The 24,322-nt window shown below is 57.7% G+C and overlaps 7 protein-coding genes across 7 annotated transcripts; 5 read left to right on the forward strand and 2 right to left on the reverse strand.

The window, feature by feature from the left end:
* Positions 1 to 2,946: 2,946 nt before the first annotated feature.
* Positions 2,947 to 4,804, forward strand: BXZ73DRAFT_104889 (uncharacterized protein; the record flags this gene model as incomplete). The annotated part of the gene is made up of 4 exons (XM_048016056.1): positions 2,947 to 3,567; positions 3,654 to 4,076; positions 4,134 to 4,653; positions 4,716 to 4,804. 4 exons carry the CDS (start codon positions 2,947 to 2,949, stop codon positions 4,802 to 4,804), a joined length of 1,653 nt encoding a protein of 550 aa, XP_047874291.1.
* Positions 4,805 to 5,100: 296 nt separating this feature from the next.
* BXZ73DRAFT_104890 (uncharacterized protein) lies at positions 5,101 to 5,706 on the reverse strand (the record flags this gene model as incomplete). The annotated part of the gene is made up of 2 exons (XM_048016057.1): positions 5,101 to 5,551; positions 5,600 to 5,706. 2 exons carry the CDS (start codon positions 5,704 to 5,706, stop codon positions 5,101 to 5,103), a joined length of 558 nt encoding a protein of 185 aa, XP_047874292.1.
* Positions 5,707 to 9,414: 3,708 nt separating this feature from the next.
* BXZ73DRAFT_104891 (uncharacterized protein) lies at positions 9,415 to 11,172 on the forward strand (the record flags this gene model as incomplete). Its single annotated transcript, XM_048016058.1, has 6 exons — positions 9,415 to 9,473; positions 9,539 to 9,573; positions 9,623 to 9,783; positions 10,750 to 10,811; positions 10,872 to 11,071; positions 11,129 to 11,172. The coding sequence occupies 6 exons, from the start codon at positions 9,415 to 9,417 to the stop codon at positions 11,170 to 11,172; spliced, it is 561 nt and encodes a 186-aa protein (XP_047874293.1).
* A 2,064-nt stretch (positions 11,173 to 13,236) lies between these two features.
* On the forward strand, positions 13,237 to 15,331 carry BXZ73DRAFT_104892 (glycosyl hydrolase family 61-domain-containing protein; the record flags this gene model as incomplete). The annotated part of the gene is made up of 9 exons (XM_048016059.1): positions 13,237 to 13,366; positions 13,419 to 13,456; positions 13,504 to 13,578; positions 13,634 to 13,684; positions 13,739 to 13,784; positions 13,841 to 14,168; positions 14,617 to 14,896; positions 14,963 to 15,220; positions 15,281 to 15,331. 9 exons carry the CDS (start codon positions 13,237 to 13,239, stop codon positions 15,329 to 15,331), a joined length of 1,257 nt encoding a protein of 418 aa, XP_047874294.1.
* A 1,663-nt stretch (positions 15,332 to 16,994) lies between these two features.
* Positions 16,995 to 18,698, forward strand: BXZ73DRAFT_80301 (uncharacterized protein; the record flags this gene model as incomplete). The annotated part of the gene is made up of 9 exons (XM_048023251.1): positions 16,995 to 17,053; positions 17,115 to 17,149; positions 17,416 to 17,535; positions 17,593 to 17,687; positions 17,747 to 17,838; positions 18,160 to 18,175; positions 18,242 to 18,290; positions 18,367 to 18,394; positions 18,449 to 18,698. The coding sequence occupies 9 exons, from the start codon at positions 16,995 to 16,997 to the stop codon at positions 18,696 to 18,698; spliced, it is 744 nt and encodes a 247-aa protein (XP_047874295.1).
* A 1,759-nt stretch (positions 18,699 to 20,457) lies between these two features.
* Positions 20,458 to 22,223, reverse strand: BXZ73DRAFT_104894 (uncharacterized protein; the record flags this gene model as incomplete). Its single annotated transcript, XM_048016060.1, has 3 exons — positions 20,458 to 20,492; positions 20,545 to 21,040; positions 21,108 to 22,223. 3 exons carry the CDS (start codon positions 22,221 to 22,223, stop codon positions 20,458 to 20,460), a joined length of 1,647 nt encoding a protein of 548 aa, XP_047874296.1.
* Positions 22,224 to 22,794: 571 nt separating this feature from the next.
* On the forward strand, positions 22,795 to 23,329 carry BXZ73DRAFT_104895 (uncharacterized protein; the record flags this gene model as incomplete). The annotated part of the gene is made up of 3 exons (XM_048016061.1): positions 22,795 to 22,979; positions 23,032 to 23,088; positions 23,251 to 23,329. The coding sequence occupies 3 exons, from the start codon at positions 22,795 to 22,797 to the stop codon at positions 23,327 to 23,329; spliced, it is 321 nt and encodes a 106-aa protein (XP_047874297.1).
* Positions 23,330 to 24,322: the final 993 nt, after the last annotated feature.

Consider the following 24,322-nt stretch of genomic DNA (forward strand, 5'->3'; position numbering starts at 1 on the left):
GCACCTGGGTGAGTGAGAGTTTCTGACGCTCCACGATGTCAATGCGCTCATGTGCGGCTTCTTCAGTGAGTGCGACGGCTGCTTCCCTCTTGTTACGATCGTCGTCAGCGCTTTAGCCGTGACGGCACGTTCAACACCTACACCCAGCTCGCCCCGGGCGTGGTCATTCCCGACGGCGCGACGTACAGCCCCCACGTGTCCTCGCACGACGATCCCCACGCGCAGTGCAACCGCGCGGCGCCCCCAAGGCTGAGCTTTCCGCACCACCTGTATACGCCCAACACGTGCCGCACATGCACTCCGCGAGCAACGCCGTGATCACCGCGCCCGCGTCGCTCACGCACTGTTGGATCTGCACTAGTAAGTAGGTCTACTCGTCGGGCTGCAATGCCCCTCTCGTTACCCACCTCGCCCGGGCTGTGATCACATTCGTTGCACGAGGCAAGGTTGTCTTAATACTTAAACCATGAACCAATAACAGTTTTATCTGTGATCCATCTATGTGTTCTGATGTGTGAGCAGCGGAGGATCATTGTATACTGGTCAGGATCCAGACGAAAGTATCATTATTGGCTAACCACATGTACAGATATCCACTACACCCACTCAAACACGTTAAATTATACCATTAGGAAGGCGATAGTTCGACATAGTGTCTGTGAGTTGGGACAGCGGACAGTATGCCGGGGTATATCGGCTTACCAATATCTTACCTCTCAATAGGGATTTGGGTTTTTCCTGATGTACTCGAAAACATACAGATCAGACACAGTATATGAGGCAGGGACGTGAGAAACATGGTGGAAGAGGCTCAAGAGAGAGTGTGTATGAGTGGATGAGACCCGGCGCCCTAGACAGAAGGAATTGGGACGAAGGAAGTGGGTACAGGAGTAAAAAAAATGGACAGAAAATAGATTAAAATATGTCTCATGATGTATGAGGAGGTCTACGGGGTGCAATCGCGAGCGGAAGCACCGCGGGTGACCAATGATCACTGGGTGCGCGCAGTGGAGACCGCGAGGAGTGCACGGAAGGCGCCGCGGTGCGTCTGTGTGCGTCGCGTCTTAGCGAGTATGCTACCACGAATTTCCTAGGGTACTCGCGGGCGGATCTTGATACGTGCGCGAGGCGGAATGGTCCAGATGTACGGGCCAGGCGGAAACGAACGTGGGCGCTAGCGTGAGCGGCGACGCGTGCGTAGTATCACTGCTCAGCTGCAGGCTGTCAGGCCGCCACCACCACCCTCCGCATTTCAGCCTTCTGTGATACGCCTCGTGTTCCCTCGCCCTCAACGCGCTGCCCACTTCTCTTCGCTGACCCGACACTCTCAGCCTCGCCGACGCGTCTTTCGTCCGAGTCCCGCCGGCAGCTCCGAGTCGTCCGCCGCCTCCTCCGCGTTGGGTTGACTCCCCGCGGCGCGAGCCCAATGAGCTCGCATCCTCCTTTGCGCACCTCACATGGTTCGCATCTCATCACTGACTTTGCGGGTACGGGTCAGGGTGCGGGTCAAGCACGGGTACACGAAGCCGTACCCTTACCCGACCCGCACGGGTACGTACCCGCGACCCGCGCGGGTTACCCGTACCCGTGCTATTCCCTAGTCGGTCCCAGGCGAGGGGCCTTTCAAAGTTCTCGACGTAGAGGGTGTGGAGATGGGGGACCGGAGGAAGAGGGCAGCAAAGTGCAGCGCATCGACGGACTGGGAGAAGTGTAGGTCAAAATGGCGGACGGGGATGGCGGTTGCGGGGAACTCGAGACGTTGAATCACGTCCATAGATATGCTCGCAGAGTGCCGCGCCTTGAAGTCATCGACCTCGCCTTCATCCGCATCCTCGTACAAGGACATGCTCTGAGAGACATGGGGATATGGGGAAGTGGTATGTAGGCGAGGTGGGATGCGTATGAGACCGAGAGAGCATCGGGGGAATCTATCTGGGAGAATATCGCAAAGAGGACGAATTCGTTGAGGGAAAGGAGGCGTATGGATGGGAGGGGGGGAGAGGCGAGTCTTGATCGACCTGTGTGTCCCAGTATTCACAGCGGGGGATGCTTTCGTGTGTGTGCAGCGAGGATCGAAAGATGGCGGGGGAGCGTCCAGAGCAAATGCGTACCATTGGAACAGCGTATACAATCTCCTTTGGCCGACAACAGACCAGTATAGCAGAAATATCCACCTTCCCTGACACCGCACACCTTCTATCTCCACTGCGGGCCTCCCCTAGTTCCTTCAACCACCGCTTGCGGTTTGTAGGTCCTCCGAGGCTCGGGTCTTGCTGGTGACTGCGGACGCTGAAACCACATTGCCAAAGCGGGAGCAGGAGAGGGCGAAGAGGTGGAAGGAGAAAGCCCAAGAATCCTATGTCAAAGGACGCTGGATGAGATCGAGCGGGGAGCGGGCGAGTGGTACCGCTGGTGGCGGGAGGGAGCAAGACGCGTTGGCGCTTGAGCGCGCCTGGACAGGTCTGGACTCCGAGGGACTCCGCCACTTCCAAGTCGGCTTCGACCTTGACCTCCTCTTAATACTATCGCACGCATAACAACAGCAGTGCGGCTTCTTATGCAGGTTCTACTGTTGGTCTCTGGATGAGGTGTCCAGTGAACCCTTGAGCGCGTTCGTTTTGGTACGTTCTCATTCGATTTCATTCAAACGACTAGGCAGGTCATTGATGGGCGTTGCTGGCGTATACACAAACAGACTCCCGGGGTGCGGATCGCCACCTTGACTGCTCCCGTCGTCTTCCCAGACCTCCGTTGCATGTACTCAAGCCTCAAGATTCAAGGCCGGCCGTCCCGTGAACATCTCGTTTCTTTCTGAGCAAAGGATCGCCACAGCCACTCGAGATTCGACGCTCGCGCGACAGGCTGCCACGTCACCGCCGAGTGCCCTTACTGTGAGTGCATCGACTTCTTCCTATTTCCCTCGTTCCGTTCTCACAGCTACCCAAGATGGTCCCTATATCGCTGCTTTCCCTCAACGAGGACGTCCTTCTCGCAATCTTCTCCCTCTTGGGCCCCAACGATGCTCTCGCGGCATCGTCCACCTCCAGATTCGCATATCGCCTCGCCATACCCCGCGCGTACACCGAACTGCGTTGGAGCAGGGACTACGATGTAGACGAAAATGACGCCTCCGAAGCCCACGCACTTCAGCTGCGCATGCAGGAACCCGCCCCGTTGACTCAAACCCCGCGCGTGCGGCATCTCCGCCATTTCACCCTCGACCACTTTGTCGAAGCCGAAGTCCCTTTTCTAAGGAGACTTCTCAGCCAGGCCTTCAACCTCCGCACCATCTTCATTCAGCAATTCCAGTACTTTATCGATATTGACCCACCCCTCATCCAGGCTTTCGGTGCGATGCACAACCTGGAGAATGCGCGCTTGATTGATGTCGGTCCCGAAACGATTGCTGCCCTTCCCACTATGTTCTCGAGCCCAGCATTCACGACCTTGGAACTCGACTTTGACGAACTCTACTACGGCGACCCTAACACCATCGACCTCGACGTCTTCGTCTCCACTCTCGCGGCCATGCCGAACTTGCACACCCTCACCATAATCTCGTATACCGTTCTCACCAATCCTCTTCGGCTACCTAGCGCAAACAGCACCAAGCTCCCTTCAATCCGACACCTTTCCTTCTGCTGTCTCCCCAGATCCCTCCTGGCATCGTGTCGTTGTGCCCCAACATCACCACGCTGTCGCTCTTGCTGTATAAACAGGGCGCCAGGGACACCGCGCCGGTGATATTCTCGATTTCGGATGAAGATCGATGGCCCGCCACGCTCAGGGAACTCCAGTTTCCCAAGCCTGTTCTTATCAGCACAAACACCTCCAGACGCATCGGGCACATCGACTTGCTCGCGTTAGGGGTGAACTCACCGATCTCCGGCACGGAAGTCTTCGGTGGTTTCCTCCCGCTTCTCGCAGCGGTCCGGCCCACCGGCCTCGAGCTTCAGACAAAACCCAACATGGCCGACGCCGGCCGGGTTTGGGCCATCGTGTTCAGCCCGGAGTCGCGGCTCCGCTCGCTCGAGGTCGTCGTCAAGGAGGGCGAGTGCGACGTGGGTGCATACATGGTACGCCCCCTCCGCGTTCCCCGCACCCCCGCTGATCCCGAGCGTCGCTCATTGCAGGACCCGTTGCTCACCGCACTCCGATCGACGTCGCTCATAAGTGTCTCCCTGCACTTTCCGCCCCGCGAACGACGGTGCCACCCGTCAAGCATCGCCGAGGTGGAAGACTGGCGCGCGGCGGAAGTCCGCCGCGTCGAGGCCCTCCGCTCGCTCCCGATGCGGCTCATCGAGGCCATCCCGTCGCTCCGCCTCGTCGCGCTCTCTGCTTGCGCGCCCGCGTCCTCCGGGTTTGACACTGGGCAGGCGCGGGCGCGGTGCAAGGACTTGGATCCGGCGCTGAGGGCGGAGCTCGCGCGCGAGAGCGACGTCGAGCGGCGGTGGGGCCCGACGGGCGAGTTTGTGAACCCGGCGCTGCGGAGGCTGCGCGAGCTACAAAAGGAGATACCGCGCGACTGGCGGTGGTGGTGGGTCAAAGGCGAGGGCGCGGCGCGGACGCCGGTGGAGATATGGCGGGAGGACGGCGAGCGGGCGGAGGGGCTCGTCGAGCGTGCTGACTTTGACGCGACGAAGACGTTTGATGGTGAGCGTTCAGAGTGCTCGACGTGGGTGTGCTCGCCTCGCGCTGATCGGTTGTGTCTGCAGGATTCTACTCCGCGAGGTGCCGATATGAGCGACAGATTCGGTCGGATGCCCTCCAGGCCCCGCAATCAGCCGAAGATACAAGGTGGTGACGTTTGGACACCGGGTGATGATCCCAAGGGGGATCTGAAAATGGCAGCAGAAAGAGAGGTGGCGAATGGAGGGAAGGATGGTTTGGGTTGCATTAGGCAGTCTGAGCGGATCCGTCGGAAAGAAGAACGAGACGAGGGAGAGGGTGCTTAGGGCCTGTTCGGTAACCCGACACCGGTCGCGTACGACCGCTATTTGCCCGCGGGAACAAACACCGCTCTCAGCGATTACGACCGCTCTCTGGCGCTTGCGGGCTGTTTCTGGCAGGTAATACCGGTATTACGCGACCGGTGTCAGGTTACCGAACAGGCCCTAAGCTCTGCATGGAGGCGAGGCCAGACACGAGGTCCTCGAGGGCGATGCCACCAGGCCTGAAGGACACCTCGTCGATTTCAAGAGTCAATGAGGTCAAGTGCCGACTCGACAGCATCTCTGACAGAGAAGACACCGTCTCAGGGCCGACATCTATGAGGCTTGCTTGCTCGAGCTTGTGCATGACACCGATAGCTTTTACGATGACCCGGTCTGTCTCTGTGAAGAACTCGAAGTTGTGGATGTCAATGGTGCGGAGGTTGGAGGTCTGGCTGAGACGTTTGCGCAGAGGAGGAACATCGACGTCACAAAAGTAGTGGAGGGTGAAATGGCGGAGGTGCTGGACGCGGGGGAGTTGGTAAAACGGCTCTGGTGCGCGCATGTACCGCGAAAGTGCGCGGGCTTCGGAGGCGTCCTGCTCGTCCACTTCAAGGTCTCTGTCCCAGTAGACGTTGGCGAAGACGCGGGTTATGGCAAGGTATTACGCGTGCCTGGAGGTTGAAGAAGTCGCGAGCGCATCTTTACAGCCCAGGAGGGAGAATATCGCGAGAAGGACGTCGTCGTGGAGAGAGAAAAGGGAGATGGGGCTCATTTTCTGTGCCGCACGTACTCCCGGATGGTCCGAGACGGAAACTTGCGTGTGGAGTTAGTGCTGGTACCCCGGCTGCGTCTGACCCGCAGGGTATAAATAACAGGGACCAGAGAGGGAAAGAGGGAGGGATGAGTGCATCGTGCGCAGACGTCGAACCTGGCCTCGAGGCTGTAATTGGCGTCTACGCCTCCGCAACCCTCCCTATCTAATCTTATCTCATGGAGCGCTGACACATCAGGGCACAAAATGACTGCCCAGCCCCGCGCAACGCAGCTCACCGTCCTCTTCCTCATTGTATTCGCTGTTCACCCAGTCTCGTCTCGCGACTAAAACCTTTCCGAAATGTCTGTCCGTCGGTTCAAGACTTGTTTGAGACGAGTCACACGGTCCACGCTCACCGGTACACAAGGACTTGAACGGCAAACGGGTATACCACGGCTACTCGAAGAACGAGGCGGTGACGCAGTACACACCCCAGATGAAGAGGAAGTATCTCTGCGGGCGGCGCGAACACACAGCGTGTTTCAGGACCAGAGACGGTAGTGGTACGACGGCACTCGCGGAGCGCGGTTCGTGGTCGAGAGGCGTAGGGAAAGTGCGCGGAGTTCGACTCCGCGATGGCTCTGAACGGTGAGTGTTCGCTCGTCGCCCTCTGCGGTTCCTCTCTGTACTCGGTCTGGACATTCATGAGGCTGTTCTCTGGGGCAGCCTTGTTCTGGGAAGTGACCACAGCATGACACCGATGTCTCTCCCCCCGTCTCCGTACATCCGCCGCGTTATCGCTGCAGTTCCGTTCGCTCGAAGGTGTGGGCGCAAACAGCGACTGTAACACGCCTGAGTACATGGTATGTTCACGTTCCGACTCCCCTCTGCGTCCCACTTTCCGCGCGCTGATCTTCATCGTGCTACAGGAGTCATTGCTTGCTGCGATGAAGTTTACGCAGCTCGCCCATCTGCCCGCCCACCCTCGCCCGCGGATGTGCGTCCAGCATGCATAGAGTCGGTGGCTACCCTGCCACGAGGGCCTACCGCTCTCACTTCCGGTGCGGCCCGTCTCGCCGCGTCCCCGTCGCTCCCCGTCGTCGCGCTCTCACCACGCCAGCTTGGGCCCCAGCTTCGACGCACGCGGGCTGCCTGGAGTTGTTGGACATTCCCACTGCACTGGATGTGGATTTCTATCGTGAGGACGACCCCAAGCAGGTGGGGTTCGGGCTTGCGCTTCGTGGCGGAAGGTCAGGGGCGGCGGAGCCCCGTAGAGCCTACATTATGCCACTTTACGCTCACCCCACCTCGTTCTCCATCAAATTTCCTTCGTCCAAGACGGCGCACAGCAACACTCCATCCGTGCGTTCATGTGCGCTCCAGCGCACGGCCCTCCTCGTCAACCAGACGTCACCATCAAGCATCGCCGTGAGTCCTTGGCTCGTCCGTGTCTGAGTCACATTTCTGGCACCCATTTTCGCTGCGCTACCCTCCCATCGCGACGGACTGTGCATGAGCGGGGTCTGCCGCATCGCTCTCATCCAGCTCTTCCCTGCCGAGCTCGTCAAAGGTGGATATTTGACACGGCGACGACGCTGACGAGTGAGTTGCCTCGTAATTTCTCCCGCGAACAATACTGGAAGTGCTTGTAGTAAATCTCTGGAGGTTTGCGCATTTCTCGTGCGCGACTGCAGGTTTGATTAGCCGGGCCGGTCTGCTGCGCGTTTGCACTGTGCACAATGCGAGACTCGAGATAGGTTGTCTGATGCGGGCCGCGCACGCGAAATATACGTCCATGAGCCACGCTTCGTCCACGATCCGGTGAGTCTTCAGATGGGTGCGATCAGGACGCAGTGCTGACTTGAGGTGCTGTACCCAGGCGATGCGGACTTATCACTACGTACAGCTTTCTCACACCGACCTCGGACTGCGAGAGCGGACATGCCGCGCGGCGGTGCTTCTCCGTGGGGATCGGGTGCTCGACCGGCTTCCTATATCACGGAGCCCACCCGCGCAGTACTTGCGAGTGACACGTCTCCCTCGATGCCGCAGATGGACGTCTTGGTGTGGGGAATGGAAACGAGTCTCTCCTATGAGTTTGAGGCTGTGCGTAGTTCCATGCCTTTCACGATTTCGGGCCCGGCCCACCACTCACTGGATAGTGGAACGACAGGGCGATTGGGCAAGGTCATTGACGACTCCTGAACAGATACCATAGACAGTTCTCTGCGGCGACTCGCTTTCAAAGTCATGCGCCAGGATACCGCTCATGAAGCGGTTAGAACGATTTGTATCGATGCGTGACGCGCATGTGGTCATCGAAGGTGGAGCGTAGACTAGCGCAGACCGCCGTGTCAAGCTACCGCTCATAGCGAACCCTGGCAGGACAAAATCCTGCAGAGAGCTGATTCGCGACCGCGCGCACACATCCAGGAACAGAAACGTCTATATGTTCACCCTCGAGTGTCTTCTCCGATCAAAGTCCGGGCGTTGGATCAAGTCCTACACCCGCTCGCCGCCCTCCCGCCATATCTCCACCGGTATCGACGGCGAGACCCCCTTGTTCTTGATCTACGACGACCACTCCTCGCGCGGAATCTCCTCTTGGAGCGCCCACAGCTGGCGCACGCCTGGGTCGACGAACTCGCTGGTCGGACCCCGCTGCCCTTCGACGTCATCCTCGCGTTCGAGCTCCGCGACAAGCTCTGGCAGCAGGCAAGTGGGCTCCGAGAACCCCGCGCGTGCGCACTCGATAACAAAGCCGGTGGACTGGGGTTGGCAGGAGAATGGCGCGAGATGCAGACCAATGGACGGCCTGTGCGAGGCGCGATCTGGCACCACCGCAGGAGAGGCGGGATATGAAGCGGGAGGTGGACGAGCGGCGTGGCTCGAAACGCGACGAGCAGTGGATCCTGTGTTAGTGATGCGGGCGACCGAGGGAATAAATCAGCATGGGGAAAGCGACTCGAATGTGGCGAGAGAGACCGAGGAGACCTACCACGTAGTCACGCACGTTGCAGTCGCTCGCTGTGACTACGATTTCAAATAAGCGCAGTTGAAAGGGCCTGTGGCCCAGTGCGATCAAAAGTTCGAAGCTTCGGATATCAATGCTGCGGGGCTCGGAGGCCCCTGGGGGGTACCCGGAGGGAACTGGTGGAGATGCAAACCGCGGGGACATTTGAGCGGCATAGGCTGCCTGAAACTACTCGAGAATCGTCGGGGCCAAGGAGGGAGAAGATAGCGAGAAGGACGTCACTGAGAGGAAGGGCCAGGGTTTCATGTCATGGATCCCGATGCACTCTTCGTCCAGGAGTCTTTCCGATAGTTTTCCGGACATCGCGCTTTGTTGGTGGTGTTGGCGAGAAGAAGTAGAGCTCATGCGGCGGAGCGTGCCTCAGTGCGGGCGACCCATTGTAAGCGTGGGAGCCTTGCCAGAAGCCGACCCGTGTCATCGCCAGAGCTCCGACAGGGTTCCCATCCCGCGCCCGAACACCGCAGAGGTGTTTCGTCAATGTTCCGTGCTTGGTGACAGCTTTCGGACAGTGAGCACGGCGGTGGTTCACTATCTGATCCCTGGCTGTCCCCAGAGACACTGGCACGATGCACTATCTGAACGCGGCTGTCGTCGTGGTATAACTGATCAATTGTATCATTGTCTGGCGCTCCGCAAGGCCTCGTATAATAAGTAGATCTACGACATTCACACCATCCTCCCCCCACAGCACAATGTCAACGGAAAACCTCGGTAACCAAATTTCACAAGTGATAGGAGAATCCCAACACATGTACGTCCAATTCTGCAGAAACGAAATCCCTTCTCATTACCTCCTTGGTTTGGCCATATCACTAGTTACGCGGAGAATTACGTGTCTGTCGCTGCAACTGGTCAGTATTTTGTTCATATGAGCTTTGGAAAGAGGTTAATATCTACAAGTCATCCTCATCTTCGACCATCTCCTTACGTTCGGCCGAGAGGTCGATTTCTTCTGGAACCGCCGCGTGTCCGGCCCGACATTACTATTCATCCTAAATCGCTATCTTCCCCTTATGTCCAAAATTTCGTCATCCCTTGAGTTCCACCCATTTCCCGATCAGGTGTGTATTCATCGAATTCCCTTGGGTGTCGACACTCACTTTCCTGTGCTTTTCAGACGTCAGTTCGATGTATAATGCTGTTAACCTCTTTCCCAAGCTCAAGTTTGTGCGCAACAGTTGCACCATATTGAGCCTGATCACTATCGTCTTGGGATACATACAACTGCTTCCTCCTGCAGGTATGTACTATGGCACTTCCTAATACTTGATAGTAATCACGGCTATCTGTTAGCATTCTCCGCAATGCGCGCATTAGCGCTGAGTCAAAGTCGCCCACTCGCAATCCTGGTGCTGGTATTTTCCATCGTGAATATAGGCTTCGATTTTGTGCGTGCCAACTCTTCACTTATCCATCTACAAGGCTCGTAATATGGCTCTCACAAGCAGAGTTCTCTTCCGTATCGGATGTGGGGCATAAGCGATCCGACTTGGGGTTGCCTCATTCAAGACCTTCCAATCCCTGGGCCTGTTCTGGTAACGTGAGTGTGCTCTCGAAGTGATGTAGCTGTGATTTATAATACCTCCGATCATGCAGTGGTGCGTACTCTTGGATTTATTGGTAGTGGCATATTCAACAGCAGTGCTTGATCGATCTGCTTCAGGGGAAGTACTCTCGCGGTCATTGCTGATCCTCGCAGACGGAATTGTTATCTTTTTAACCTGGAAAACCGTTCGCTCTTCGGGAATGACACTAAATCGTAACGGGGTAACTAGTTCTCCGAGAACCTTCACCAACATCATGCTACACAACGGTCCGTTAATTTATATCTCTGGAAACATGCTGATTTATGAATCGTTCACAGGAGCCATGTATTTCGTGTACGTTTTGCAGAATTCCCTTCGAACTCTTGTCTAATTCGTGTTTTATTGCGCAGTGTTTTTCTTATTTTCAACACTCTCCGCATGGCAACCGCTTTGAGAGGGGTAGGCGATATAGTATGCTATGTCCTGTCCGTTTATCTCTAGCTTGATGTGTACCAGATCATATCCCCCGGTCAATTCTCCTTGATTGGAAATATCAGCGATCCGTAAGTATAGCTTGTAGCGTAAGTTCTAGCACTGGCGCATTCTCATATCTTTTATTGCAGCATTACTACAATCCTGGTCTCGCGATTTCTCCTAGATCTGCAGGAGGTTCATCAGGGGGCAGCCAAGCTCGGCTCGGACGATCCACTTCACTCGTCTGCCTCTGACTTCCAGTTCGGAATCGGGTCCCTGCGATTCGCGGTGGACGCTATGGGATCCATCGGGGCTGATCTACGGAGCTTGGAAGAATCCCACATCTCAGGTGCGGAGGACGAATACAAAGCTGAGAGAGTAGTAAAATATTCACTACCGGCCACAGGAAACAATTCATGGGCGATGGAGGACGCGGGCAGCGCGGAGTAGAGAAACATTCTGAAGAGCTGTACTTTGCCCGTATTCTCGTTCACAGACTCAAATGTACGTGCACTGTTGTTTCCACTTAAGCAATCGACCTGATGCGCTCACAGTTTCCTACTAGGTAATGACAGTGTGTACCTACGAGACACTGGAGGAGCGCATGCTGGTCCACGTAATCCACCATTTCATGTACCCGCATTGTATCCAAAGGCTTTTTGCTTCCTCCCTACCTCGCTCAACGACGCGGATCGACGGGACGGCCTCAGCGAACTGGAGCGTGAGTGGGCGGAACACCACGACGATGCGGGCTCCGCGCACCAGGTGCTCACCTCGGCGATGCTCGACGCGTGGCCGCGAGGGACAGCGGCAGAGAAATGCAGAGAGAGATGGAAGAGCTCGGGAGTCGACCGGGGTGCGCGAGCAGGGGCTCCTGGCGTTGCGGAGGGTCGGAAGAGGGGACGGACCATGTATTCACGCACGTCCCACTCCCCAAAATCTCGAGAAACTGGAGGCGGGACGCAGAGGAGAAGAATATGTCGGGCTGTGAGAAGCGGGAGTCGTGGAAGCCGTCCGGACTCCGGACCGGAAATAGTTCCAGTCACCATTGGGGAAATGGTGCGCGTGCACGAGTCCCTCAGAGCTAAGGGCGACGATGGTTCCACAGGACGCGCGGTGCGTGGGATGCCGCCAAGTTCCAGAGAATGGCGCATAGACGGCGGGCGCGTTGCATGAGGGTGGCACATATGGTCAACGCCCGGGTCAGGATCAGGAACGAAACGGTGCGTGTCTGGGAGTGCGTACTTTCTTCCAATCCTTCTCCTCCCCCTTTTGCCTCGCCGTCGCGCCGCAGCGCCGCTTATTCCTAGTCATGATCAAAGACAGCGTGCGGAACGCGCGCGACACCGAGTACATGTACACGAGCTCGGCCATTACCTCCGGGTCGAGGTCCGTGTGCTGCGCGCGCGCGCGCCTGTAGATCCAGGGAGACAAGGGGAGAGCGAGAGGGCGCGAAGTGTCGGGACGGCATCGACAAGCCGCAGAGGGAGTTGGCGGAGCGCTTCTATACGGCGAGCCTCGGTCGTGCACCAGCAGTCCAGCTCCGCGCGATAAGTGCAGGGGAGACTCAGGTGGACAAGCGCTAGCAATGCGGATCGCAGTGCGGCGAGGAGCGGCTCCTGGTTGGGGCGAGGGAAGTCCCAGTCAGCGTTCGGGGAAGACGGGGCGAGAACGTGACGTCGGACCGACTCGAGGTGGAAGCGGTCGCGCCGAGCGCATCGTCGCGGCCCAGAAAGTTGAATGACATGAGAAGGATATTCAAGGTCGCGGACCGGCCACGAGTCGTCATCAGTATCTTGCGAGTGGCTTGCGAGCGGTACAATTCTAGCCTGAAATAGTGGGAGAAAAGACAGAAGGACGGACTAGAGAGAGAGATGAGGCCAAGCGAGGGCCAGAAGTGGGAGGAGGCAAATTGGGTCGGAATTTTGGCGTCTATCGTCGACCCCTCCCTGTCCTCTTCTCCCATCATGCATCAAGCTAAGCCTGCCTCCTCCTTCCTCATCCTCGTCTCCCATAGACTATGCCCATGCCGGAAGCAGCGGACGGGGGTGTCATGTGGCTGAACTAGCGGTGGTGCTGGGTTAAGGGACGGGCGCAGGGACGAACGCGGTCAAGGTCCGCAAGAGGGAGGATGGGGAAAGGGCACGCGGGCTCGTGGAGAGCGGCGCGGACGTCGATCCGGGGATGACGTTGGATGGTGAGTACATCCGTGTTGGTTGTGAGGAGATTCCGCGGTACCGACCTTGGTGCTTTTCCGACAAGAGCGGCAAACGATAGAGTCCGGCGTACTCTCTTTTGTGCACCTCCACCACGCTCTGCTCTTCACGCGAGCGGGCGTACAAAGCTCGTCTGCCGTCTGCAGATGGGCCTCGTGTTCCTTCCCACTTTTTGAACGAGCTGAGCTCTCAACTTCGCAGCCTTTCTCTACGGCGAACCTCGGCATCGATCTCCCTGCTTCCGAGCCTGATTAAGATACCCCCTTTCATCCTCCGTGCCCCTCCAACTACCTTCAGTATGGAGACCTCAGCTGCTGTTACCACATCTACCGCCTCACCCGCCGCCACGCTTCCTCTCGTCGCAGACCATGGCTTCGTAAGCTGGCTTGAGATTGATGGTGCGAGGTACCTCAGCAACGTCCCCAAGGGTACGTGTTTGTATTTCCACCTCCACGCTCAGCCTTTGAACGCTACGCGCAGGCCCCAGCCCCATCCCCCCCATCTCTGACATCAGCCCCGTAAGGGCGCGTCCAACCCGGACCTCTTCTGTGGTCTCAATGCGCAGCCGGCCGAGATCGTTGCCCCCGCGAACTCCGGGAGCACCGCCGCGTCCCAGTGGTCGGGCGGTGCGGGCCAGAAGGTACGTACTTTAGTTTGGCCGCGCGGCTTGGAGGTGCTGATCGAGGCGTGTGCAGCGGCCATACAACACGGGTCCTTTGATGACCTACATGGCGTCGTGCGGGGACGTCGCCCGCGACTAGTCCAACTCGACGGACGTGCAATGGTTCAAGATCGACCAGATCGGGAAGAAGAGCGACGGAAAGACTTGGTTGCACGCGGATATTAGTGAGTCGTGTTCTACTCCTCATCGCGCACCCATCCCAACCCGCGTACCTTCGCAGTGAACGGCGAGTCCTTCATCATCACGCTCCCCAACAACCTCACCCCCGGCGAGTACCTCATCCGCCACGAGGTCATCGCTCTCCACCTCGCAGTGATCGAGTTCTACTCGTCATACACTCAGGCCCGCATTGGCGGCTCAGGGAACGGCACTCCGAACGGCACTGTCACCTTCCTCGGCGCGTACAGCGACACGGATCCAGGCATCTTCGACCAGATCGTCCTCGACGACGACGATAAGTACGACTTCCCCGGCGGCGCCCTTTCGAACCTTGCCGGGACATCGACTCTTCTGCGCACGACTCAGATGGGCTGTCAAGACGGAAACTGGTGTGTGGAGTTGGTGCTTGTAATCTCCCTGCGTCTGACCTGCAGGGTAGAACTGACTGGGAGGAGAAAGGAAAAGGAGGAGGAACATGCGCAGATGTCGGCGAGGCCTGAGGCCGGCGTCTGCAACCATCTAATCTTATCTCATGGAGCGCTTACACATCGGGGCTCAAACTTTGACTGCCGAGCCGCGCAACGCAGCTCACCGTCCTCTTCCTCATTCTATTCGCGGCTCACCAGTCACCTCTCACGAAGGCGGCCTTTCAGAAATGTCTATCGGTCTGTTAAAGACTTATTTGAGACGGGTTGCTCGTTGCACGTGCGCCCACCGGTACACATGAAGGTGTGCCACGGCTACTCGTCCCTCGAAGGACGAGGCGGTGACGCAGTACACACCCTATCTGAAGAGGAAGCATTGCTGCGGACGGCGTGAACACACAGCGTCTTTCAGGACCATGAACGGTAGTGGATCGACGGCACTCGCGGAGCGCGGGTCGTACTCGGCGACGGCTCTGAACGGTGAGTATTCCCTCATTGCCCTCTTCGCTTCCCATCTGTACGAGGTGCGGACGTTCATTGGGCTGTTTCTTGGGGCTGCCTTATTTTGGGAAGAGGCCAGCACGCCACCAATAATGTCTCTTCCCCGTCTTTACCATGCATCCGCCGCGCTGTCGCTGCAGTTCCGTTCGCTCGAAGGTATGGACAGCGACTGGAACGCACACGAGTACATGGTATGCTCATGTCCTGACTCCCCTCTGCGTCCCACTTTCCGCGCGCTGATCTTCATTGTGCTACAGGAGTCGTTGCTTGCTGCGATGAAGTTTACGCAGCTCGCCCACCTGCCCGCCCACCCTCGCCCGCAGATGTGCGTCCAGCATGCATTAAGTCGGTGGCTGCCCTGCCACGAAGGCCTACCGCGCTCACTTCCGGTGCGGCCCTGCGAGCCTGTTCCTCAACGCTTCGTGGCGGAAGGTCAGGGAGTCCCGGAGGACGACGTGGACGCCGTGCCTGAGCTCGTCAAGGGTCAGCATTTGACACGGCGACGACGCCGGCGTGTGAGTTGCCTCGTTGTTTCTCGCGCGAATACCGTACATCAATACTGAAAGTGCCTGTAGCAGATCTCTGGAAGTCTGCGCATTTCTCGTCCGCGACAGCAGGTCTGCTAAGCTGGTCAGCGAGTGGGCTTGCAGACCTGGCGCGCGTTGCACAAAGCGGAGACTCGTGATAGGTTATCAGGTGCGGGCCGTGTACGCGACATGAGCCACGCATCTGCGTCCACTATCCGGTGAGTCTTCAGACAGGTACGTTCAAGACTCAGTGCTCACTTGAGGTGAGTACCCGGGCGATGCAGCTGTCCTGCTGAGATGTGGCCGAATTTGCGACGCAGCGGATGTGTCACTACGTCTATACAGCTTTCTGACACCGACCTCGGACCACGCCTCCATTTTCCCGTGCCCGAGCGGGACATGCCGCGCGGCGGTGCTTCTCCGCTACTGTAGGACAGCGTGCTCGACAGGCCGCTTCCCACGGAGCCCACCTGCGCGCTGATTCGAGAGCGTCTCTCTCGATGCCGCGGCCGGGATGCACGCATCGGTGCGGGGACCCCTCGGAACATATTCTGGGACGAAGAGATGGGGCAGACAGCAAGGTTTCTTCTGAGCCTCGACGACAACACACGAACTGACGACTCCTGAACAGGGCCCATAGAGTCGTGAGTTCATTTCTCCGCGGCGGCTCGCCTTGGTCTCTCGCTCCGTCGCGCGCTATGATACCTCTTATCAAGCGGTTTAAACAATTTGTATCGACTGTAACGACGCGTGACGCTCGTATACTAAGTCATTGGTAGAACGTAGACTACCGTGTCAAGCCACCGCTCATAGCGAACCTTGGCAGAGTAGAATCCTGCAAGGAGCCGATTGGCGACCGCGCGCACACATTCAGGAACAGACACGTTCACCCTCGAGTGTCTTCCAAGTCCTGGCGTTGGATCAAGTCCTGCACCCGCTCGCCGTCCTCCCGCCATATCTCCCTCTGTCTCGACGGCGAGACCCCCTCGGTCTCGATCCACGACCACTGCTCCTCGTGTAGCATCTCCTCTCGGAGCGCCCGGGCCGATGCACAGGAGGGCGCGAGGACGCGGGACGGCCTGTGCGGGGCGCAGCGGGAGCGTTCGGAGGGCGTTAGGCGCGGCGGCGAACCAGTCGTAAAGTTCAATGCATGGTGCCATTGCAGGAGAGGTGGTGTATGAAGCGGGAGACGGTGGACTCGCCGGCGTCGTTGAGGGTTTCCTGTTATGGATCGCGATACACTCGTCCAGGGTTCATCCCGACGGTCTTTCGGACAGGCTCACACTTTGTTGGTGATGTTGGGGAGAAGAAAGAGCTCGCGTGGCGGCGCGTGCAATGCAGGCGGCCAAGCCACGAGCGGGCCCATGGGAGCTCCGACGGGGTTTCCATTCTGAACACTGCGTGTTTCGCGCCCGATGACAGCTTTCCGATGAGCACGGCGATTGTCCCTGACCGTCCCCAGAGACACTGGCGCGATGCACTGTCCGAACGCGTGCCGGACGGTCCGAGCCGCCGTGGTGGTGTATACTATCAATATTTGTAGACATGGGACGGCGGATACACCCCTTGATGTGGTCTCTTACTATGCATCGAGAGACACTAAGTGCGTGCATGCAGCATTCGTTGTCGCCGTCAAAATTCGTCCCTGAAGATCTCCCCAGGACGAGACTGCATCATTGTTGCAGTGTTTGTGTGGCGCTCTACGAGGCCTCATATAAACAAGAGATCTACACCATTTCCACCATCCTCCCACCGCTGCAAAATGTCAACGGAAGGCCTTGGCGACCAAATTTCGCAAGTGATAGAAGAATATCAAGAACTGTATGTCCTATTCTTCCGAAATAAAAGCACTTCTCATTACCTCTTCGGTATGACCATATAGTTACACCGATGAATACGTGTTGGTTGCAGCATCTGGTCAGTACTCTGTACATATGAGCTATGGAAAGAGGCTCAAATCTACAAGTCATCATCATCTTCGACCATTTCCTCACATTCGGCCGAGAGGTCAATTTCTTCTGGAACCGGCGAGTATCCGGACCGACAGTACTATTCATCTTGAATCGCTATCTCGCCCCTCTTTATCAAATTGGGTTGTTCATTGAATTTCACCCATTTACCGACCAGGTGTGTCTTCATTGATTTTCCCTGGATTTCTGCACTCACTTTCTCATGCTTTGCAGACGTCAGTCTAATGCACAATGTTCTTAACTTCATTGAGCTCAAGTTCGTGCATAACAGGTGCACCACGCTAGGCAACACCTTGAGGGTCTTGGAATATATACAACCACTTCCTCCTGCAGGTGCGTATGACACTGCCTATCACTCGATCGATAATAATTATGAGCAATATCCGCCAGCATTCTCCGCAATGCGCGCACTAGCGCTGAGTCAAAGCCGCCCGCTTGCAATCCTAGTGCTGGTATTTTCCATTGTGAATGTGGGCATCAACTTTGTGCGTGTCAGCTCTTCATTCATTCATCTGCACGGCCGTAATGTGGCTCCTAAAAGCAGGGTATCTTTCAATATCGGACACAGAGCTTCAGTGATCCAACTTGGGGTTGCCTCGTGAATGTCCTGCCAATCCCCAGGCCGCTCCTGATAACGTGAGTATGCTCTCGAAGTGCGGTGTTTGTGATTTCTAACGCCTCTGATCACACAGTGGTACGCACTCCTGGATTAGCAGTTGTATATTCCCCTGTAGCGTTTGATCTGGTCTGCTTCAGGAGCGGTACTTTCTCGGTCACTGCTGATCCTCGCAGATGGAATCGCCATCTTTCTGACCTGGAAAACTGTCCGATCTTCGGGAATGAAACTGGACCATCGGGGGATCACTAGTTCTCCACGAACATTAATCAACGTCATGCTACATAATGGTCCGTTATTTTCTCTCGCTGACAACATGCTGATTTATGACTCGTTCACAGGAGCCGTGTATTTCGTGTACGTATTGCAAATTTTCCTTCGAGCTCTTGTCCAATGTGTTTTTATTGCGCGGTGTTTTTCAAGTGTTTTTCTCATTCTGAACACTCTTCGCATGGCAACCACCTTGAGAGGGGTAAGCAGTATAGTATGCGGTGTTCCATCCTTCCATCTCTAATACGATGAGCACCAGTTCATATCCCCTTCTCAAGTCTCCTTGATCGCCAATTTCGGCGATCCGTAAGTATACCCTGCAGTGCTCGTAGTACTGGCACGTTCTCATATCTTTCACAGTCTTACTACGGTCCTGGTCTCGCGATTCCTGCTTGACCTACAGGAGGCTCATCAGCGGACAATCAAGCTCGGCTCAGACGACCCGCTCCACTCGTCCGCCGCATCGGAATCCCAGGTTGGAATCGGATCCCTGCGGTTCGCAGTGGACGCTATGGGATCCATCGGAGCCGATCTTCGGATCCTGGACGAAGTCAATGCCTCGGAAGAAGAAGAAATACCGGTGACGGAGGACGTGGACAGCACGGCATAGGCATATCGGTTTCAAGGCTTGGTGCGCGGAACCTGGCCTAGAGAGAAGTTATCATGTCCGGGACAGCACAACCAAACATCTCATGCTGCTGGATTGTGTATCTCGATATGGCCCAAATGCGGCGGCGGTGTTTCTTGCTTTCTGATTTTCGAATTGTATGTATTGGGGAGTCTGTGCGGTGCTGCAGCTAGGTTATGATGTATCTATTAAATATTCTTGGGCATGCCGGAATGACATTCCTGAGTTCAAATTCGTTCCGAGCTGAACTTGGCATCAAAAAGAGAGCGAACATATGACTTGTTACCATCCCGAGCCACGACGCCACAGCCTACTAGCACATGAACTTCCATCGTTCAACTCCGATGTACTCCTTTGTGATTTCCATCTTGCCAGAATACTACAGGAAGCGTGCACGCTGCGGATATAAAGAAGCTCGACGTCATAATAGATGAGCGTTGAGGACAAAGAGTTGTGCGAATGAGGAAGCCGAATATCGTCGCCCATACATTGCCTCGCTTCATGAGTGAATCACGCGCATACATGCATCTATATGTCGTGAGCTATCGCTGGGAAACGCTTACCATCGTGGCTCCTCGTCTGGGTCAATTCCACGCATTTGCTCATCTCCTCCGCCTGCACGTCATCCCCCCTCCATATCTCCACCGGCCTGCGTGCCGCACCCTCGCTCTCTGCCCACTGATACCGCCGCCCGCCGCACGAAATTTCCTTCCTGAACTCCCGCAGCCGCCGCAGCGCAGGGCTGACGAACCTGCTCGTCTGTCCCCACCGCCACTCGACGCTTGGCCATCAGCTCTACTAGGGGCATATCCTCCAGCACCGCGCGCGCGCGCGCGTGGCGTCGAAGCCAGTCGACCCGGGGAGACACACGGAGTGCAACTACGCAGATCGACGGGACGTCCTCAGCGAACTGGAGCGTGAGTGGACGGGACGCCACGACGCGGCGGGCCTCGCGCGCCAGGTGTCCACCTTGGCGATGCCATGCCTGATGCGTGGCGGCGAGGGACAGCGGCCGGGAAGTGCAGAGAGACATGGAAGAGCTCGGGAGTCGACCGGGGTGCGCGAGCAGGGGTTGCTGGCGTCACGGAGGGTCGGACAGAGCAGCGGTGAACTTCAGGACGAAGAGGGGACGGACCATGTATTCACGCACGTCGCACTCACCTACTGTCACCACGATCTCAAGAGATCAGAGAAGAGACGCAGGGGAGAAGAAGGGGTCGGCCGCGGACTGTTAAAAGCGGAAATTGAAGTCGCCCGGGCCGGAGATCGCACTGGTCAACATCAGGGAGACGATACGCGTGCACGGGTCCCTTCGGCGCCGAGGACGATGATAGTTCCACAAGCGCGGTGCGTGGGATGCCTTCAAAACCCGTAGAAGGGTGCATAGATGGCAGACACATTTCATGAGGGTGCGGACGTATGGTCCATTCCTGGGCAGGGATCAGGAATGAACGATATCTGGGAGTCGTTTGTCTAGGAGAACTTACATGTCTTCCAATCCCTCTTCTCGTCCTCTGACCTCGCTGTCGCGCCGCGGCGCCACTCCTTCCGAGTCGTGATCGAAGACCGTTATCGCAACGCGCGCAAGTACACGATACGTCTCATTATCATACGTCGCGAGACGGCGCAACTGAGCAGCTCCTTGCCGCGCTTGAGGTACACACCGCGTCCAAATCTCTGCATCTCCCGCCCACGCGCGCCTCCACTTATCTCTGGTGTCCATTTCATACTTCGGTACGGCCTACCGCTCATACCTGCACTTCGCGGAATAAAACCCTGACAACAGAACCGATCAGCTCCCGCGTGTACGACAGACACCAGCGCTCACCGTCGAAACTCCTCGCAGCGTCAAAGTCCGCGCGTTCGATCAGCGCCCGCGCCCGCTCGCCGTCCTCCCGCCAGATCTCCACCGGTCGGCGCGCCGCACCCTCGCCCTCGACCCACCACCACCGGTCGTCGCGCGGGACCTCCTTCCGGAGCTCCCGCAGCCTCCCCAACGCGGGGCGCACGAACTCGCTCGTCCGGCCCCACCACTGCTCGTTCTCGTCCTCGCGCGCGAGCTCCGCGCGGGCCTGAAGATTGTCGAATTCGTTCGACCCACTGGTCCGCGGCAGACAGGAGCGCAGCGCGATGAGCCTGAGCGACGGTGCGACCGCGACGAGCCGGGGGGGGGGAGAGAGCAGCGCCTCGACCCGGCAGGCCTCCGTCGCACGCCGGTCGTCGACCTCGGTCTTGCTCGGGGTGAACAATAGGTGCGTGGGCGGCGGGAAATGGAGGCTGAGGTGGAAAAGCGACGAGGATTTCAGCGCGGGCAGCATCGAGTCCTGGTCGGGCGGCGCGGGAGGGTCAGTGTGGAGAAAGGGCGCACGGTGGAAGGACAGGCGGACGTACCACGTAGTCGCGCACGTTGCACCCTCCCGCTTTGACCTTGAGGGAGCGGAGGTGAGGCGCGGCAATGCAAAGGGACTTCCACACGTGCTCCTGCTCGGTCAGGACAGGTCTCATCTGCAGTGTGAGAGCGAAGGGCCGGATTGCTTCGAGCAGCGGGAGGAAGTCGAGGACACCAGGGCCACCGGGTGGTGATTCCAAGTCGTCCACTAACGATACATGGTCGACGTGTCCTATCCGTCGGGCCGTGTCTTTGGTAACGACGCAATGCGATTGGATACTGAGCTCCTTCAGGCCAGCAGGCCAGCGGTCGCCCACCCCCACAGATAATATCGGGTTTTTGCCATGCAGCCTTAAGGACAACGTGAGAAGGTTGGGGCATAGCGTCACGAAACTCGTGGCCACCTCTGAGGAACATACGAGGGAGAGGTGGTGGATCGAGGGAAGGTTTCTATTGGTTCTTCCGAGGGTGTTCGATAGCACGGAGACACGGTTGAAGTCGATCGTAAAAGTGTGTATGCTCGGGAGGGAGCCAAGGACGGATATGAGTGCCGCAAGCTTGGGAGTGTGATCTGGATCGTTGTAGGAGTAAGCCAAATGGAGGTCCAACGAGGCAATTTTCGAGCCTGAAAACATGGCTGGCAGAAGAGAGATCGTCTCAAAGGCGATAGATACCAGACGCGCTCGCTTGAGGTAGTGCATCGCGCTGATTGCTCGGCTGAGACTTTCTCTGTCTTCTTTGACAAAATATTCGAAGTGCCAGAGCTCGATGGTGCGGAGGTTGGAGGCGTGGCTGAGGAGTTGCTGCAGAGGCGGTACGTCGACTTGTTGAAAGAACTGCGTGGTGAAGTGCTGGAGGTGTTGAACGCGAGGGACCTGAGAAAGTGGCTCTGGTGCGCGCATGTACTCCCACATGGCATAGGGCTCAGAGGACTCGGTTTCGGGCACGGACCCATACTTGTCACTGCACCAGCGCAGACTGGTAAAGGCATGGGATATGGCTAGTCGATAAGCGTGTTTGGAGGTGTACGACGTCGCCAGTGCCTCCTTGCAGTCTAGGAGGGAGAAGATTTCGATGAGAACGTCGTCGTTCAGCGATAGGAGGGAGGTGGAAGCCATATTCTGGCTATGGCGACGTGTGCGGGGTAGGTTTTTGGGACCACCAGCCGGCAGACTGGCGCGTGGTGTCGCGGGAGGAGAGGGACTAGGAGGGGAGAAAGACGAGGCCATCGATACGCGCACGCCGCAGATCACGCGCCTGTGAGCAGGAGTCGCGACAGCTGTGGGTGGGTGCCTTGCGCGTCTGCGTCTCTTCTCCTTCCCCTCGACCTCGTCGGCTTCCTTTCACTTCTCATCTGCGCCATGCAATCTGTCTTCCGCCCTGTAAGCACAGCGTCTTCAAAAATCCCCGACTTGCTTGCCGACCGACGACACAAATTTTGCCCTTCACTGGCAGGTCATCGCTGTCTCTGGATATGGAGAAACATAAGCCCTGTCGTGTCTACGACCTCCCAGGAGATGGAGATGCTTCTGGACGTGCACCCATGCTGTTGGAAAGAGGCTGGCTCCGGTGAGTGTCCTTACCCTCGTTCATCGCGCCGCCTCCGTACGTTTTCGTTTTTTCACGCCATCAAGCCCTCTTTGTCTCGTTTCTCTTTGCCGCACCTCCAGCTCGAATTTCCGACCTCACATGGCCTATCACATCTTCCGCACCGCCAGCGACGGCGACAAGTTCTCCGCCCCTTTGTCACAGCTCTGCTCCCGGCTCCGTGGCCTCGCGTGGACGATCTCTACGTTTCTCTCCCTCGTGCTTTCGTCGCCCGCGCCTACCTCCTACGACACCGACAAAGGCCAGGTGTCCGTTCAGGTCGGAGGGTGCGTCATGCGGCTGAACCAGCGGTGGTGGTGGGACGAGGGACGGGCGCAGGGACGAGATCCGCAAGAGGGAGGTCGGAGAAGAGGCACGCGGGCTCATCGAGAGCGAGTGCGTTCGTCGATCCGGTGACGACGCTGGATGGTGAGTGCTCCCGTGTTGGTTCTTGCGAGATTTCGCGGTAGCGGCCCTGCTCCATGGACATGCGTCGCCACGCCGTGTAGTAGACTACAAAGACAATGCAAGGATCTCCTTCTCCAACCCACTCCGCAGAGGCTACCCTATCGGTCCTCCTCCGGCCATGTTCGAACAGTATTTGCACTTCCGTCTTAAATTCCTGGGTCGGGACTAGAGCATCATCGGGCTACCGAGGTGTCGGTGTGACTTGCAATTTATTTCCAGAGGCAATAGATCACAACGACTACGCCTATGAGCCCAGCCGGACTGCACGCCTGACCTACGCGTACACAACCCGGTACTAGAATGCTATTCTCGTGGGGATGCGATGCGTGGGAGGTAGGGGTTCTTGGCGACATAAGAGACAAGGTGCACCGCGGAGAACAGGCGTGGGATCAGAGCGCATGCACCAGCCCCTCCTCCATATGCCATTTCCCCCTGCAGCGCCGCGACCCATACCTCCAGCCGCTCAAATCGCGCACCCATCGCTGCTCACCCGCCCCCGAGCGCGGCGAGCCGCTGCGCCCGCGCCCCGTTGTCCTTGCCCCCACCGTCATCCGGCGCGCTGGGATCGTGGCAGGGCGTGAACTTGATCATCGAATGCGTGTAAACGTGCTGTTCGGTGGTCACTCGGGCGCTGTGCGCCACGCACATCACGCACAAGGAAGCGTCTGGGCACGAAAGGGTCAGCACGGGCAGCGTCGAGCGCGTGCGAGAGGCGTGTACTCGCCGCTTTTGTGGCCGTAGAACCACGTTGACTGCGGGAACGGCCGCATGTGAGCGGCTTCCCCTCGCACGCGTCGCAGACGAACTCTGGGGTCAACAGGCGCGTCAGAATGAGATCTATGAGGTCGGGACCAGAGAGGAACTACTCTGACGAACCGTAGCAGGTGATGCAGGGCCAGCACTCGTTCATGTACACTTTTGTCCTGCAAACCACGTACAGGCATTCTGCGTGTTGAGGTGCGGCCGACCCTGTGATCGAGGCCTGTCGGTCTTGGGGGACAGACCCGGGTGACGCGAGTTCTCGGGGACGTCGACTACGTGTTCAATCGGCGGAGTCTGGGTGTCTCGACGGCTGGGAGAGTCTAGCCGGGCGACCGTCTCAGCATCACTGACTGGGAAGAGCTGCGGGGTCGGACTGCGGCGCGGCCGACCGCCGAGACGG

The sequence above is a fragment of the Epithele typhae genome (assembly GCF_022376455.1).
Source record: "Epithele typhae strain CBS 203.58 chromosome Unknown BXZ73scaffold_57, whole genome shotgun sequence".
Classification (NCBI taxonomy): Eukaryota; Fungi; Basidiomycota; class Agaricomycetes; order Polyporales; family Epitheliaceae; genus Epithele; species Epithele typhae.